General features: G+C 47.6%; 1 protein-coding gene across 2 annotated transcripts in view; it reads right to left on the bottom strand.

Annotated features, from left to right (window-relative positions):
- The window catches only part of LOC141059874 (dual specificity testis-specific protein kinase 1-like), a 94772-nt gene that overhangs the window by 64346 nt on the left and 14373 nt on the right, over nucleotides 1-16053 (bottom strand). For both annotated transcript variants that reach the window (XM_073556045.1, XM_073556044.1), the window contains exon 2: nucleotides 6491-6690. In XM_073556045.1, coding sequence (XP_073412146.1) covers nucleotides 6491-6676 — 186 coding nt within the window. In that variant the 5' untranslated portion in view covers nucleotides 6677-6690. The remainder of the gene's footprint in view (nucleotides 1-6490; nucleotides 6691-16053) is intronic.

The raw sequence follows: 16053 nt of genomic DNA, 5'->3' as shown, positions 1-16053 counted from the left end.
ATAACAGCGACATCCCCACTGTGCATTGTGGGCGCTCATTAATAATAGCGACGCCTCCGCTGTGCATTGTGGGAGCTCCTTAATAACAGCGACATCCCCACTGTGCATTGTGGGCGCTCCTTAATAATAGCGACACCCCCACTGTGCACTGTGGGCGCTCCTTAATAATAGCGACTCCCCCGCTGTGCACTGTGGGCGCTCCTTAATAATAGCGACACCTCCGCTGTGCATTGTGGGAGCTCCTTAATAACAGCGACATCCCCACTGTGCATTGTGGGCGCTCATTAATAATAGCGACGCCTCCGCTGTGCATTGTGGGCGCTCATTAATAATAGCGACACCTCTGCTCTGCATTGTGGGCGCTCATTAATAATAGCGACACACCTGCTGTGCATTGTGCGTGCTCATTAATAATAGCGACACACCCGCTGTGCATTGTGGGCGCTCCTTAATAATAGCGACACCTCCGCTGTGCACTGTGGGCGCTCATTAATAATAGCGACGCCTCCGCTGTGCATTGTGGGCGCTCATTAATAATAGCGACACCTCTGCTCTGCATTGTGGGCGCTCATTAATAATAGCGACACACCTGCTGTGCATTGTGCGTGCTCATTAATAATAGCGACACACCCGCTGTGCATTGTGGGCGCTCCTTAATAATAGCGACACCTCCGCTGTGCACTGTGGGCGCTCATTAATAATAGCGACACCCCCGCTGTGCATTGTGGGCGCTCCTTAATAATAGCAACACCTCCGCTGTGCACTATGGGCGCTCCTTAATAATAGCGACATCCCCGCTGTTCATTGTGGGCGCTCCTTAATAATAGCGACATCCCCACTGTGCATTGTGGGCGCTGCTTAATAATAGCGACACCTCCGCTGTGCATTGTGGGCGCTCCTTAATAATAGCGACATCCCCACTGTGCATTGTGGGCGCTCCTTAATAATAGCGACATCCCCACTGTGCATTGTGGGCGCTCCTTAATAATAGCGAAATCCCCACTGTGCATTGTGGGCGCTCCTTAATAATAGCGACACCTCCGCTGTGCATTGTGGGAGCTCCTTAATAACAGCGACATCCCCACTGTGCATTGTGGGCGCTCATTAATAATAGCGACGCCTCCGATGTGCATTGTGGGAGCTCCTTAATAACAGCGACATCCCCACTGTGCATTGTGGGCGCTCCTTAATAATAGCGACACCCCCGCTGTGCACTGTGGGCGCTCCTTAATAATAGCGACTCCCCCGCTGTGCACTGTGGGCGCTCCTTAATAATAGCGACACCTCCGCTGTGCATTGTGGGAGCTCCTTAATAACAGCGACATCCCCACTGTGCATTGTGGGCGCTCATTAATAATAGCGACGCCTCCGCTGTGCATTGTGGGCGCTCATTAATAATAGCGACACCTCTGCTCTGCATTGTGGGCGCTCATTAATAATAGCGACACACCTGCTGTGCATTGTGCATGCTCATTAATAATAGCGACACACCCGCTGTGCATTGTGGGCGCTCAATAATAGCGACACCTCCGCTGTGCATTGTGGGCGCTCATTAATAATAGCGACATCCCCACTGTGCATTGTGGGCGCTCCTTAATAATAGCGACACCCCCGCTGTGCATTATGGGTGCTCATTAATAATAGAGACACCTCCGCTGTGCATTGTGGGCGCTCCTTAATAATAGCGACACCCCCGCTGTGCATTATGGGTGCTCATTAATAATAGAGACACCCCCGCTGTGCATTGTGGGCGCTCCTTAATAATAGCGACACCCCCGCTGTGCATTATGGGTGCTCATTAATAATAGAGACACCCCCGCTGTGCATTATGGGCGATCCTTAATAGCGACACCTCCGCTGTGCACTGTGGGCGCTCATTAATAATAGCGACACCCCCGCTGTGCATTGTGGGCGCTCCTTAATAATAGCAACACCTCCGCTGTGCACTGTGGGCGCTCCTTAATAATAGCGACATCCCCGCTGTTCATTGTGGGCGCTCCTTAATAATAGCGACATCCCCACTGTGCATTGTGGGCGCTGCTTAATAATAGCAACACCTCTGCTGTGCATTGTGGGCACTCGTTAATAATAGCGACACCCCCGCTGTGCATTGTGGGCGCTGCTTAATAATAGCGCCATCCCCACTGTGCATTGTGGGCGCTGCTTAATAATAGCGCCATCCCCACTGTGCATTGTGGGCGCTGCTTAATAATAGCGACATCCCCACTGTGCATTGTGGGAGCTCCTTAATAATAGCAACACCTCCGCTGTGCACTGTGGGCGCTCATTAATAACAGCGACATCCCCACTGTGCATTGTGGGAGCTCCTTAATAATAGCGACATCCCCACTGTGCATTGTGGGCGCTCCTTAATAATAGCGACATCCCCACTGTGCATTGTGGGCGCTCCTTAATAATAGCGACACCCCCGCTGTGCATTATGGGTGCTCATTAATAATAGAGACACCTCCGCTGTGCACTGTGGGCACTCCTTAATAATAGCGACACCTCCGCTGTGCACTGTGGGCGCTCATTAATAATAGCGACATCCCCGCTGTGCATTGTGGGAGCTCCTTAATAATAGCAACACCTCCACTGTGCACTGTGGGCGCTCCTTAATAATAGCGACATCCCCACTGTGCATTGTGGGCGCTCCTTAATAATAGCGACGCCTCCGCTGTGCATTGTGGGCGCTCCTTAATAATAGCGACACCTCCGCTGTGCATTGTGGGCGCTCCTTAATAATAGCGACACCTCCGCTGTGCATTGTGGGCGCTCCTTAATAATAGCGACATCCCCGCTGTGCATTGTGGGCGCTCCTTAATAATAGCGACATCCCCGCTGTGCATTGTGGGCGCTCCTTAATAATAGCGACATCCCCGCTGTGCATTGTGGGCGCTCCTTAATAATAGCGACATCCCCGCTGTGCATTGTGGGCGCTCCTTAATAATAGCGACATCCCCGCTGTGCACTGTGGGCGCTGCTTAATAATAGCGACACCTCCGCTGTGCATTGTGGGCGCTCCTTAATAATAGCGACACCTCCGCTGTGCATTGTGGGCACTCAATAATAGCAACACCTCCGCTGTGCACTGTGGGCGCTCCTTAATAATAGCGACATCCCCGCTGTGCACTGTGGGCGCTCCTTAATAATAGCGACATCCCCGCTGTGCACTGTGGGCGCTCCTTAATAATAGCGACACCTCCGCTGTGCATTGTGGGCGCTCCTTAATAATAGCGACACCTCCGCTGTGCATTGTGGGCGCTCCTTAATAATAGCGACATCCCCACTGTGCATTGTGGGCGCTCCTTAATAATAGCGACACCTCCACTGTGCACTGTGGGCGCTCCTTAATAATAGCGACACCTCCGCTGTGCATTGTGGGCGCTCCTTAATAATAGCGACACCTCCGCTGTGCACTGTGGGCGCTCCTTAATAATAGCGACACCTCCGCTGTGCACTGTGGGCGCTCCTTAGTAATAGCGACACCTAGGGGGCATAAATGTCCAGGCCTAACGAGGGGCTGTAACATAACTAGCACAGATGCCGCTCTGCACATCTCCCATAGGAAAATATGTACAGAGGAGAGACACTGTTATAAGCGATCAGCTGTTTTATCTGTTTCAGGGAAAGCTGGATACAAATAATATGGTGGCCATTACTTCTCCCACAGGAGAGCCAACCTGGTGAGGGAACAGCCAATGGGTCGCCCTCCCAAGGCTGGCGGGGTACTCGGTACCGGGCCCGATGAGCTTCAATAGGAGATGTCACGGCAGCTGTGACCCGGCCCGTGGCCCTGGGCGCCCATTGTAAAAGGGGGTTGTTGCAGTGTGCTTGTAGTGATGAAAGTTTATAAGTGATTCGTGACGCCACCTGTGGTGTTCGGCAATGGAGATGTAAGCCGACGCTGCAGACAGATCCTCTGTGACAGATGGTATGGTGCAGCAGTGATGTTATAGTCCTCCACAGGCAGGGCTGTAGTCTCAGGGCAGAGTAGGTGAGGTGACGAGTAGATGGTGTAGTGTCAGGTACAAGGGATGTAGCAGTGCTGGACAGGTTGGCGCAGCAATAAGTGGAGGACACCAGGGCTTGTAGTTCCAAAGCTTTACTCACAGTCTGTTGTACAAACAGGTGCCTGCCTCCGTGCCGTGTCCTCCGGGTCAGGGACTCAGTCAACCTCCAGGCCAGATGGAACACTCCTTTCCAACACTCCGCCAACATGTACCTTTCTGAACGTCTCCTCTTATAGCGCCTTTAGGTGAAGTACTCCTAGAACTGAGTTACACTGGAGTTCCTCCTGTCCGATGTTCCTATGAACTCTACTTGTACGGCAGACAGCTGTAGCCTGCTTCGGGGACTCCTTGCTACTAAGTCCCGGCTCACTATCCAGTTGCTGTTGTGCCCCCAAGTCTTGTGTGGGAATAAAGTGGTCACTACTTCTATTCCTCCGGTGTCTGCTGCAGGACCATTAGTATCCATACAACCTCGGGGACCGGGCCCCGGCCTTGCGCTTAGAACTTCTAGGAAGGGTTCTCTTCTAACCCACATCCTCTGTTCTCTTTTACTCCTCACGTTCCGCACTGATCTTCCTCTCTATGGAGAGTTAGACTTCCAGTCTACGTTGCTCTCTCTCTCTCTTCCTTTCCCGTGCCAGCAGACCAGAGTCACTGGGATCTGCTGCAGCACTTCCATCCATCTATCCCTCACTCCGGGGATGATCTCCTCTCCAACTCTCTAACCAACCAACTGACAGACTACACTCAACTCTTCCCGCTCTTTGTAATGTTATCTAACTCCACCCACCTCCCAGCACGTTTCGTGCTCCAAGTAGGGAGCCACCAATGGGTGCTTTGCTATATTCCAAGCAGGGAGCCGCCGAAGGTGCTTTGCTGCACTACTTTGTGGTGTAGGGTGCAGGTGTTGGAGCGTGGTCAGGAGTCTCCACCTTACCTGGATGTTGGGATACCACACCTCAGGAGGAGGTGCAGTACCTCTGTGGTGACTGAGCCTCAGGGGCGCCACAACAACATGGCCTACAATAAGCCAACAACGGATGGCATCGGCTCTCTCAGGCTCATGACTGCACTTTACTATCATTAATGGCCAACGAAAAAGAAGCTGAATCCCTATCAAGGCACAACCAGAGTATGACATGTCAACAATGGCACCAAAACTGGAAACTAGCCACAGAGTAGGACATCACAGCTGCTGCATCTAATCCTATAATGTGTGGTACAGTCTGCTGAGCAGTGTATCTAATTCTATCCTGTGTGATACAGTCTGCTGAGCCATGTATCTAATCCTATCCTGTGTGATACTGTCTGCTGAGCTGTGTATCTAATCCTATTGTGTGTGATACTGTCTGCTGAGCCGTGTATCTAATCCTATCCTGTGTGATACTGTCTGAGCCGTGTATCTAATCCTATCCTGTGTGACACTGTCTGCTGAGCCGTGTATCTAATCCTATCCTGTGTGATACTGTCTGCTGAGCCATGTATCTAATCCTATCCTGTGTGATACAGTCTGCTGAACCATGTATCTAATCCTATCCTGTGTGATACTGACTGCTGAGCGGTGTATCTAATCCTATTCTGTGTGATCCTGTCTTTGAGCTCTGTATCTAATCCTATCCTGTGTGATACTGTCTGTTGAGCTGTGTATATAATCCCATCCTGTGTGATACCGCCTTTGATGTGTCACTATCCCAGCACTACTCTCCCCATCGGGCAGGGAGCAGACGGCCGGTGGAATATTCCATTGCTCGATACGATCAGAAGAGTAATAAACGGTCATGGCCCCTGAATACATCGGAGCTGTGAGGATCCGTCATAGATCGGCATACACACAAACATCAGTGGCAAAACTGCGCTTACCGCCATCATACGTCTCCTGGAGAACTGGTAACTTGAGCAGGCAGCACAGGGCAGACAGAAATGCCTGCTCCTTCCCTCACTGCCGTCCATCACAGGGAACCAGTGCAGAGGGGCGATGGCCACCACATAGTGCAGTCATACATTTACATCTATGTAGCCAGTAATGGCCGCCATGCTGCTTCTACCCAGCTTTCCCAGGGTTAATGCCCCTCATGGGTAGCTGGTTTCGGTGGCTCTCGCCATTTACCCAGCCCCATCATCCATGTTTACTATGCTGACCCACTGTTCAGACAGACCCGCTGCGTCCGGCCTGTGCTTCGCCCTTTTAACCTCGGGCAGAGAACACAATGCTACGTGTCCTGAAAGAACAGGAGACCATTAATATTTCAGTAGTGGCAGATCTCCGCTTACTGCTCCTGTGTCCTCCGCCATGTCTCCCTCCTATTATCATACCGCCCCGCATCACCCACACGGCTGTGGGCACAGATGAATTATTAAAGGTCACACTTGCCAATGAACACCAAGTAGCTCCCATGCAGGAGCTGCTGTGGTAGTTGCCCCACGAAAAGTCGCCGCAAGGGATGTCACCCAAGAAATGAATCCTGGGGGTCACTTACTTTATAAACTTTAGAGAAGAATCCACTTCCTATCGGCTCAGCACTAAAACTCTCCCAAAATTCCAGTTTCCTGACAGCGGTGCGCAGCTTCTGCCATCGGTCCTCTTGGTAGTAGGCATCAGAGCACTCGCCATAATATGACCCAGGACTGGCTGGTTCAGGAGTGAAAAGCCCCGATTCACACATTGTGGGGACGGCCACTGAAAAAGAATGACAAGAGTTGTAATGTGCAGTTTAAACTAATGACAGTGCGGGAGGGGTTAACGTTTAACAGTTCAGAATATACTGTTCAAGTATTATAGTAGTTATATTCCTGTACATAGGGACAGTATTATAGTAGTTATATTCTTATACATAGGGACAGTATTATAGTAGTTATATTCTTATACATAGGGGGCAGTATTATAGTAGTTATATTCTTATACATAGGGACAGTATTATAGTAGTTATATTCTTATACATAGAGGACAGTATTATAGTAGTTATATTCTTGCACATAGGAGCAGTATTATAGTAGTTATATTCTTGTACATAGGGGGCAGTATTATAGTAGTTATATTCTTATACATAGAGGACAGTATTATAGTAGTTATATTCTTGCACATAGGAGCAGTATTATAGTAGTTATATTCTTGTACATAGGGGCAGTGTCATAGTAGTTATATTCTTATACATAGGGACAGTATTATAGTAGCTATATTCTTATACATAGGGGGCAGTATTATAGTAGTTATATTCTTATACATAGAGGACAGTATTATAGTAGTTATATTCTTATACATAGGAGCAGTATTATAGTAGTTATATTCTTGTACATAGGGGGCAGTATTATAGTAGTTATACTCTTGTACATAGGGGGAAGTATTATAGTAGTTATATTCTTGTACATAGGGGGAAGTATTATAGTAGTTATATTCTTGTACATAGTGTCAGTATTATAGTAGTTATATTCTTGTACATAGGAGCAGTATTATAGTAGTTATATTCTTGTACATAGAGGACAGTATTATAGTAGTTATATTCTTGTACATAGGAGCAGTATTATAGTAGTTATATTCTTGTACATAGGGGGCAGTATTATAGTAGTTATATTCTTGTACATAGGGGGAAGTATTATAGTAGTTATATTCTTGTACATAGTGTCAGTATTATAGTAGTTATATTCTTGTACATAGGAGCAGTATTATAGTAGTTATATTCTTGTACATAGAGGACAGTATTATAGTAGTTATATTCTTGTACATAGGAGCAGTATTATAGTAGTTATATTCTTGTACATAGGGGGCAGTATTATAGTAGTTATATTCTTGTACATAGGAGCAGTATTATAGTAGCTATATTCTTGTACATAGGGGCAGTATTATAGTAGTTATATTCTGATATATATAGGAGCAGTATTATAGTAGTTATATTCTTGTACATAGGGGGCAGTATTATAGTAGTTATATTCTTGTACATAGGGGGAAGTATTATAGTAGTTATATTCTTGTACATAGGGGGAAGTATTATAGTAGTTATATTCTTGTACATAGTGTCAGTATTATAGTAGTTATATTCTTGTATATAGGAGCAGTATTATAGTAGTTATAGTCTTGTACATAGGGTGCAGTATTATAGTAGTTATATTCTTGTACATAGGGTGCAGTATTATATACCATGTGCAGAATTATTAGGCAAGTTGTATTTGAGAGGATTCTTTTTATTATTGAATATCAACTATGTTCTCAATCAACCCAAAAGACTCAGATATAAAAGCTTAATATTTTTGGAAGTTGGAGGGGGTTTTTTAGATTTGGCTATCTTAGGAGGATTTCTGTTTGTGCAGGTAACCATTACTGTGCAGAATTATTAGGCAACTTAATACAAACCAAATATATATCCATCTCACTTGTTTATTTTCACCAGGTAAACCAATATAACACAAAATGTAGAAATAAACATTTCTGACATTCAAAAACAAAACAAAAAAAAAATCAGTGACCAATATAGCCACCTTTCTTTACGATGACACTCGAAAGCCTTCCTTCCATAGATTCTGTCAGTTGCTTGATCTGTTTACGATCAACATTGCGTGCCGCAGCCACCACAGCCTCCCAGACACTGTTCCGAGAGGTGTACTGTTTTCCCTCCCTGTAGATCTCACATTTTATGAGGGACCACAGGTTCTCTATGGGGTTCAGATCAGGTGAACAAGGGGGCCATGTCATTATTTTTTCTTCTTTTAGACCTTTACTGGCCAGCCACGCTGTCTAGTATTTGGATGCATGTGATGGAGCATGAAAAATAGAATTAGTGTTACCGGTAATTCGGTTTCTTGGAACCTTCCACGACAGCCATATCGGAGGATGTCTCCCCGCCCTAATGGGGGACAGGAAATGCACAAGTGGTTAAATAACCCTCCCCTTCCTGCTATCTCCAGTGTTTTTTCTGGACACCAAGGTGTAGAAATCATTCAATAACATTATCAGATAGGGAGGGAAATTAGTGCTGTCGTGGAAGGTTCCTAGAAACCGAATTACCGGTAAGACTAATTCTATTTTCTCTAGTCACCCTCCACGACGGCCATATCGGAGAAATACTAATTTCTTAGGGAGGGACAACAGCCTGCAGAACATATCTGCCAAACGTTAAATCCCTGTTGAAATTTAGTGTATAGTGTATGGTAAATGTATGTACAGACAACCAGGTGGCGGCTCTGCATATCTGCTCAGAAGATGCGTCCCCTCTTCCTGCCCATGATGTTGATACTGATGAGTAGAGTGGGCTTTCAGAGATGTAGGAGAAGGAACGTTCTGTGATGAGTAGGTGAGGGCTGATAGCTTGCCTGATCCAATTCGCGATTGTAATTTTTGCCGCCTTTTTGCCTTTATTCCGACAGGAAATTTAAATAAATAAAATCTGGTCAATCCTCCAACTCTCCGTCTGCTGGAGGTAGAAGAGAACTACTCTACAGACGTCGAGGGTGTGAAAGGCTTCTTCTTTCGTGTTGGAGGGGTTTGTACAGAAGGAAGGTAATACAATGTCCTGGAACCTATGAAAGTTTGAGACTACCTTAGGCATAAAGGAGGGATTTAACCTTAGGAAGATGCCATCTTCTGTGATGGTCAAGTATGGCTCCTGTATTGAAAGGGCCTGTAATTCTCGTATGCGCCTTGCGGTAGTAATTGCTACCAAAAAATGCAGTTTTTAGTGTTAAGTTTTCCAGAGCCGTGGAAGACAGTGGCTCAAACGGTTCCCTGGTCAAGCCTTTGAGAACTAGGTTCAAGTCCCAAGGAGAAACTGACTACGGAGTCTGGGACGGATTCTAGTTGCTGAGGTTATGAATCGCTTGATCCATCGATGGCTTGCCAGATCTTGGTTGTAAATGAACTAAGAGCTGACACCTGTACCTCTAGTGTACTAGGAGTGAGCCCTAGAACTAAGCCGTCTTGAAGAAATTCTAAGATCTGTGTGATATTAGGATGGAAGTGGTCCAGGGCACTTAGAGAACACCAAGATAAGAACATCTTCCAAACCTTCCCGTAAATGGCGTTAGTCATGCTCAGCCTAGAATGGCCGGTGACCCTGTAGAGTTTGGATCACTTCCTCGGAAAGGCCTTAAGCCATTAGAATTCCGGCTTCAGTAGCCAGGCCGCAAGGTTCATTCTGTGCGGGTCTGGGGGCAGTAGAGGGTCTTAGTAAAGGAGACTGGTCCTCTAGGGGCAGACGTATTGGGCCTTCCTGAGAAATGTTCCCTAGGGCTCCGTACCAGCTTTTCCCTGGCTAAAAGGGAGCCACTAGAATTGTAGCGACTTGTTCTGCCCGTATCTTCTGCAGTGTTCTCGCTACCGTGGGAATCGGAGGGAAGGTGTAAGCCAGATTGAACTGCCACGGATGGGAGAAGGCATCTACTCCCAATGCTCCGTCGGTGGGACTGCGGGAAAAAAGTTTCCACCTTCGCATTTTGACCGCTGGCAAAAAGGGTCCACATCGGGATTTCCCCACCTTGACACCAGAGGCAAAAATACTGTTTGGTCTAGGCTCCATTCCCCGGAATTAACGTCCTTCCTGCTGAGGAAGTTCGCCTGCTGATATGGACAACAGACGTTTCTCTGCCCAAGAAAAATTTCTTGCAGCTACCAATTTTTTGGTTGAAGAATTTTGTGCTTCCTTGGTGTCGGATGTAGGACACTGTTGTCGCATTGTCTGGGCAGACACATACATGATGATTTGGACAAGGGTTGATGCTACTTTCAACGCTTCCTCCACAATTTTCAGTTCTCTCACATTTGAGGAGCTGGCTCTGACGTCTGGGGGCCATAACCCCTGGATGTGAGATTTCTCCACTATAGCATCCCAGACTCTGACTGGCGTCTGTGGTGACAATTTTCAGGGAGAGCGGAGCCCAGCTGACGCCCCGCTGGAGGTTCTGGTAGTCCAGCCACCATAGGAGGGACGCCTTCACATGACCAGGAAGAGAAGTTCTCTTGGTCAGAGTATTCCGATACTTCTTTGAACACCGGAGTACATAGGACCGAAGGAATAGAGTATGATCTTGAGCCCAGGAAACAGCTTGGACGCACGCTGTAAGTGAAGCTAGGATGGACATTGAGTCTCAGGGTTGGTGCTCTCTGGTCTCCGAACCTGGAGGACCTCTGAACAAGGTCGAGTTGTCGTTCCCTGGGTAAGAAAGATGTTCACCTTTCTGAGTCCAGGAGTATCCCTAAGAACTTCTTCCCTGACGAAGGAAGAAGGTCTGATTTCTCCAGGTTGGGGATCCAACCCAAGGACTGCAAAATCTCCAGGGACTTTCCTACATCCTGATTCAGGCGAGGCATGGATGGGACCGTTATTAGAAGGTCGTCTACGTATGTGACAATGCAAATCCCATGCTGGCAAATGAAGATCAATGCCTCTGCCATTATCTTGGTAAACACTCGAGGGACTGATGACACCCCGAACAGCAGGACATTGAACTGGTAGTGGTTGACCCAGGGACCCTGGGAAACCGCAAACCTGAGGAATTCCCTGTGGTCTGGATGAATCGGCATGTGATAGTAAGCGTCCCTCAGGTCTATTGTGGTCAACACCCAATTTGTCCTATGAGGGGGGATTGCCGACTTAACCGACTCAATCTTGAATCATCTGTTCTTTACCACTTGATTCAAGGGTTTTAAGTTTATTTTAACCCTCCTTTCCTGAGGGTTTTACAATTATGAAGAAGCGAGAGTAGTGGGCTCTGCCTATCTCCTGTCGTGGAACTGGGGAGATCGCCTTGCAGAAGTGTTCTGCCCTCTCAATAGGGCAAAGAATGTTTTATTATGTGCTGGGTTGATTATAGCACCATCTAGTGGTGGCTGAATTAGCAGTGTCTTGATAACATTATATAGTCTGTGCCTTTAACAGAAGCAATGCACTATGGGATTAAAGCAGTGCTCTATGGGAAGGAAGCAATGTACTCTGGGATGAAGGAGGGCCATTTTGCTTCTGTGGATTTCATAGGATGCACATGTTATTTTGTCCTCCTGTGTAACCTTTGTTTTTCCTGCAACTTCCCTACTTGAGTCACTACCCTGCTAAAGCATATCTGGTGAGAGTCAGTGTTTTCTTGCAATGCAGTGATTCAGAGAGGTGTTATTTACTGTCTAGCAGCCAAGAGATGTCATTAACCCTTTAGTTGCCAGTTCTCAGTAAATGTAATCATAAACTAATGTATTCCTATGTAATGTTTGCATCACAATGTACACTTCTGTGAATGTGTTAGTTGTGATCATCTGCCCAATACTTATGCATGTTATTTGCATGCCTTGTAATTTTACCGCGGATGTTCTATACTCTTCACAAATAAACAAGTTAGACTACAGAGAACAGTCTGCTTATTTTGGAAGACAGAGCTGTGGTTTATACTGTATGCTGGATTGCACATCGTGTCAGCGTGCCTAAAGGCAGAATAAGAAGTACACCTGCAAGGACGTCACTCAGGCATTGAGAGGGAGGACTCTCGAACCTCAATCTCAGTCCATCGTGAAAGGTGCGAATAACCCATTGGTTTGAGGTTATGGATTGCAACAATCTATGAAATTCAAGGGTCGACCCCCGACCGGAGAACCATGAATTCTGGGAGGACTGGTCACGGAGAGGGAGACAAAAAATATCGTTTCCTAGGTACCGGAAGAGACTTCTTTTTATCAGTGGCTTTCTCTAGGATATCATTCAGAGCTGGGCCACATAATTTCCCTGAAAGGGAAATGTATAGACGTTTGACATAGAGTCTCCTCCCCAAGCTTTCAGCCACAGAGTTCCCCTGGCTGAGCTGGAAAGGTAAACGCATGACCTGTGACCTGCGATTGCAGGCTGGTCTTCCATTCGGGTCCCAGCTCAGGCTGCTTAGCAGTCGCCACCTGACGCACCTAGAAGGGCCGGTTGGCACCGCAGATTTTGCTGCTACCCGGACAGACTTTGCGGAAGCATCTGCTAGGAACCCTGTCGCTTTTGTAATAGGGCAAAAGAGTCAAGGGTTTCTTCCCTGGAGGTCCCCTGAGTGAGGTGATCCTCCGGCGTACGCCACCAGCAGACAGGTACCCGGCTACACACGTAGAGGCTATATTGGCCTTAAGCAGGGCTGTGGAGGCGTCCCAGGATTTCCTGAGCAAGCTGCCATTGAGAGTTGCCCTTAAATGGAAGAGCCGCTCTCCTGCACGTCCACTTTAGGGACTTCCCATAAGGAGCCATCTCCGTCCAAGGGAAAAACCGATTCCCCAATCCTGAGGTGACACTAAGTCTCTCTCGGGAGGGGCCCATTACCAGCTGTGAATGGGAAACCCCTTTGGGGCTTTAGGCTTCAGCCCCTCCAAACATCTCATCCTATATAGAGAATTCCACTTCCTCCTCACCGTTCTAACTAATCTGGTCTCTCATTCTGGTCCCGGCCCAGCCTCAAGCTGCTTAGCGGCTGTGTCGAATGTAGTCACGCTCAGCCTAGAATGGCCGGAGGCACCTTCAGAAGAGAAATAGTATTCCCAGATCTAAGGGTGGAAGTGGAACCCTCATTTTCCCAAGCATCCTCTGAGTGAGAGGTATCAAATTCACCGAGTCAATCAGATTCCACAGGTGCCGATTTCCTCCTAGCAGGAGAGGGCTGTGGCTGGGAAAATGTCATCATAGAAGATTGGACTTCTTGTCCGATGAGAGTTTTTATACTGCCCAGTAGGGAGGGCAGCTCTGTACGTAATACATCGTCCGTGCAGGGCTGACAAAGCTCCTATATGAAGAGGGAAGCCTGGAACCACACCTGGTTTATTCTTTTTAGGGTCAGAGGCCTTGTCTCCCTACAAGAGAGAGAGAAGTCATACTAAGCCACCTCCGAGACTACTCTGGACAGAAAAGAGGGGACCCACCCCGCTACTTACAGTAGGAGGGTGATGCTGTGCTCCGCAGTAGCAGGCAGTAAGGGTTTGTCGCCATCCATGGTCAGTCTGCCACAGTCACTGTACAGATAATGGCCTTACCTGGATACACCCAGACCAGGATTAGAATAACCGAGGTCCACAGCTGAATTCCCCAGCTGCTCAGCGGCTGCCCCTGCACACTCGGCGGTGCTCCATTCTGGTCCCGGCCTGCCTCAAACTGCTTAGCGGCTGCCTGACGAGAGAGTCACACTCAGCCCAGAAGGGCCGGTGGCTGGGGCCCCGAACCGCGCCCGCAGTTCGGTAACTGCAGGCCGCGCGTGCATTCCCGCCTGGCACGCAGGTGGAAGGCAAACCGGAAGTTCGGCGCCGTTCCGACGCCACTTCCGGTGTGCCAGGATCGCATGCCGCATGGAGAGGAGGACGCCGGGGAGCTCCAGGAGGACCCCGGCCGCACAGCACCGCCCTGCTTTACCCTGCTGAGGGAGCGCAGGAGGGGCGGGCAAAGGTCCCGAGTAACACCAAAGTGGAAACGGGAGCAGCCTTCCTACGGAGGAGAGCAGAACCCCTGACATGTCAATTCTTTCTGCGGTTTCAAAACCGCAGCAAATCCGCGCGGATTTTTCCGCAACGTCTACACAGCGTTTTTTTTTTTACCATTCATTTGAATGGTACTGTACACCGCAGCTAAAACTGCTGCGGGTCCGCAGCGGCATCCGCAGCGTGTGTACATACCCTATGGCTATGTGTACACGATGCAGATTTGCTGCGGATCCGCACTGTGATTTTCAGTACAATGTAAATCAATGGGGAAAAAAAAAGCTGTGCAGAAAAATCAGTGCGGAATTGCTGCGGATTAAAAGAAGTGCATGTCACTTCTTTTGTGCGGATCTGCAGCATTTCTGGACCCCTCCATGATAGAAATCCGCAGTGGCAAAAACTGCAGAAAATCCGCACAAAATCCGCGGCTGCGGATTCTGCCAGGAGATGCGGATTTTGTGCAGAAAATTCTGCACCACTTTTCCTACGTGTGCACACAGCCCTAAAACTGTCACACCACTAATCTAGTCCAATTAAGGATTCAGTCTGTGAGCTCTGTTTGCTTATTGAAATGCTCATTTTATACCATGACTCTGTTTTTTTTTTTCTCTTTTGTTGTTTTTTTTTCTGTGTTGTGTTGAAATGCTATACAGGGTTATTCCTCTCGTGACTGCAGCATGACTGGTAGAGCTGGATGATTCCAATGTCTGATAGAAGGAAATGATATTCAGAGATGCTTTCACAAATATTCTATGAAACATTAAAGATAAGAATCTGCTTTGGTATATGAAGACATCAGGAACATCATACCACACAGTCACACATCAGCATTTCTGTCAGTTTGTCATGCAGGGTTCTGGGAAAGCTGGGAGGCCAACAGAGCGCTGTAATGGCAGCCATATTGTTTGTAAAAATAAGATACCGTAACGCATGGCTCCAGCTGCATCCAGACATCAATAAAAGGCTTGTTTCTGTGAAGCGGGCAGCATGCTGGCATTTCCACCCTGTCGTTGCCTTGTCACCAGGGCGGCCGTATCACAATGTCATTGTACAGAGGATTTCGCGCCCGTGCCCTCTATGCCCGACAAGGGCAAAAAACAAGACACAAAAGATTTGCGACATTTGCACAGCATCACTGATCCCCTTACACAATTGGAGGCCATGTAATTCCTTTATCAGGGGCTATGCTGGCAGCCGCCATTCTTGGCACAGGCAGATCAGGGGCCCGAATGATGCCAGCAAACCATGCCAGCAAAAAACACAATAGTATGGGAGAGGCAGATCGATGCCATGGTCACTGCTAAAAAAACATGTTGTCCGTAAACAATCCTACACTTTTAATTTGACTTTTTTTTTTTTTTTTTTTTGCAGAAAACAGTCAACAAGTTGCTGTTAACAGATCCATCAATATGACTAGGCTTTTAATACGGTGAGCAGAGAGAATAATGGGCTTGTAAATGGCCGATCATTAATGCTTGTGTTGTCATTGCTCCAATTAAAATCAAGAAAAAGGGTTCCGTCAACAGCAGCTTGTTGATGGTTTCCAAGACGGTTTGTCTTTCTACACTAATCAGAGTGAAGGTAACTAGAAGTTGGGGTTTGACACGAGCAGTGGAAGTAGAGGCCGTAGATGGAGAG

This window comes from Dendrobates tinctorius, unplaced genomic scaffold (assembly GCF_039654945.1).
Source record: "Dendrobates tinctorius isolate UK_male_01 unplaced genomic scaffold, ASM3965494v1 ptg000231l, whole genome shotgun sequence".
In the NCBI taxonomy this organism is placed as follows: domain Eukaryota; kingdom Metazoa; phylum Chordata; class Amphibia; order Anura; family Dendrobatidae; genus Dendrobates; species Dendrobates tinctorius.
Note: the sequence above shows the minus strand (reverse complement) of the source record. Positions and strands in the feature narration are given on the sequence as shown.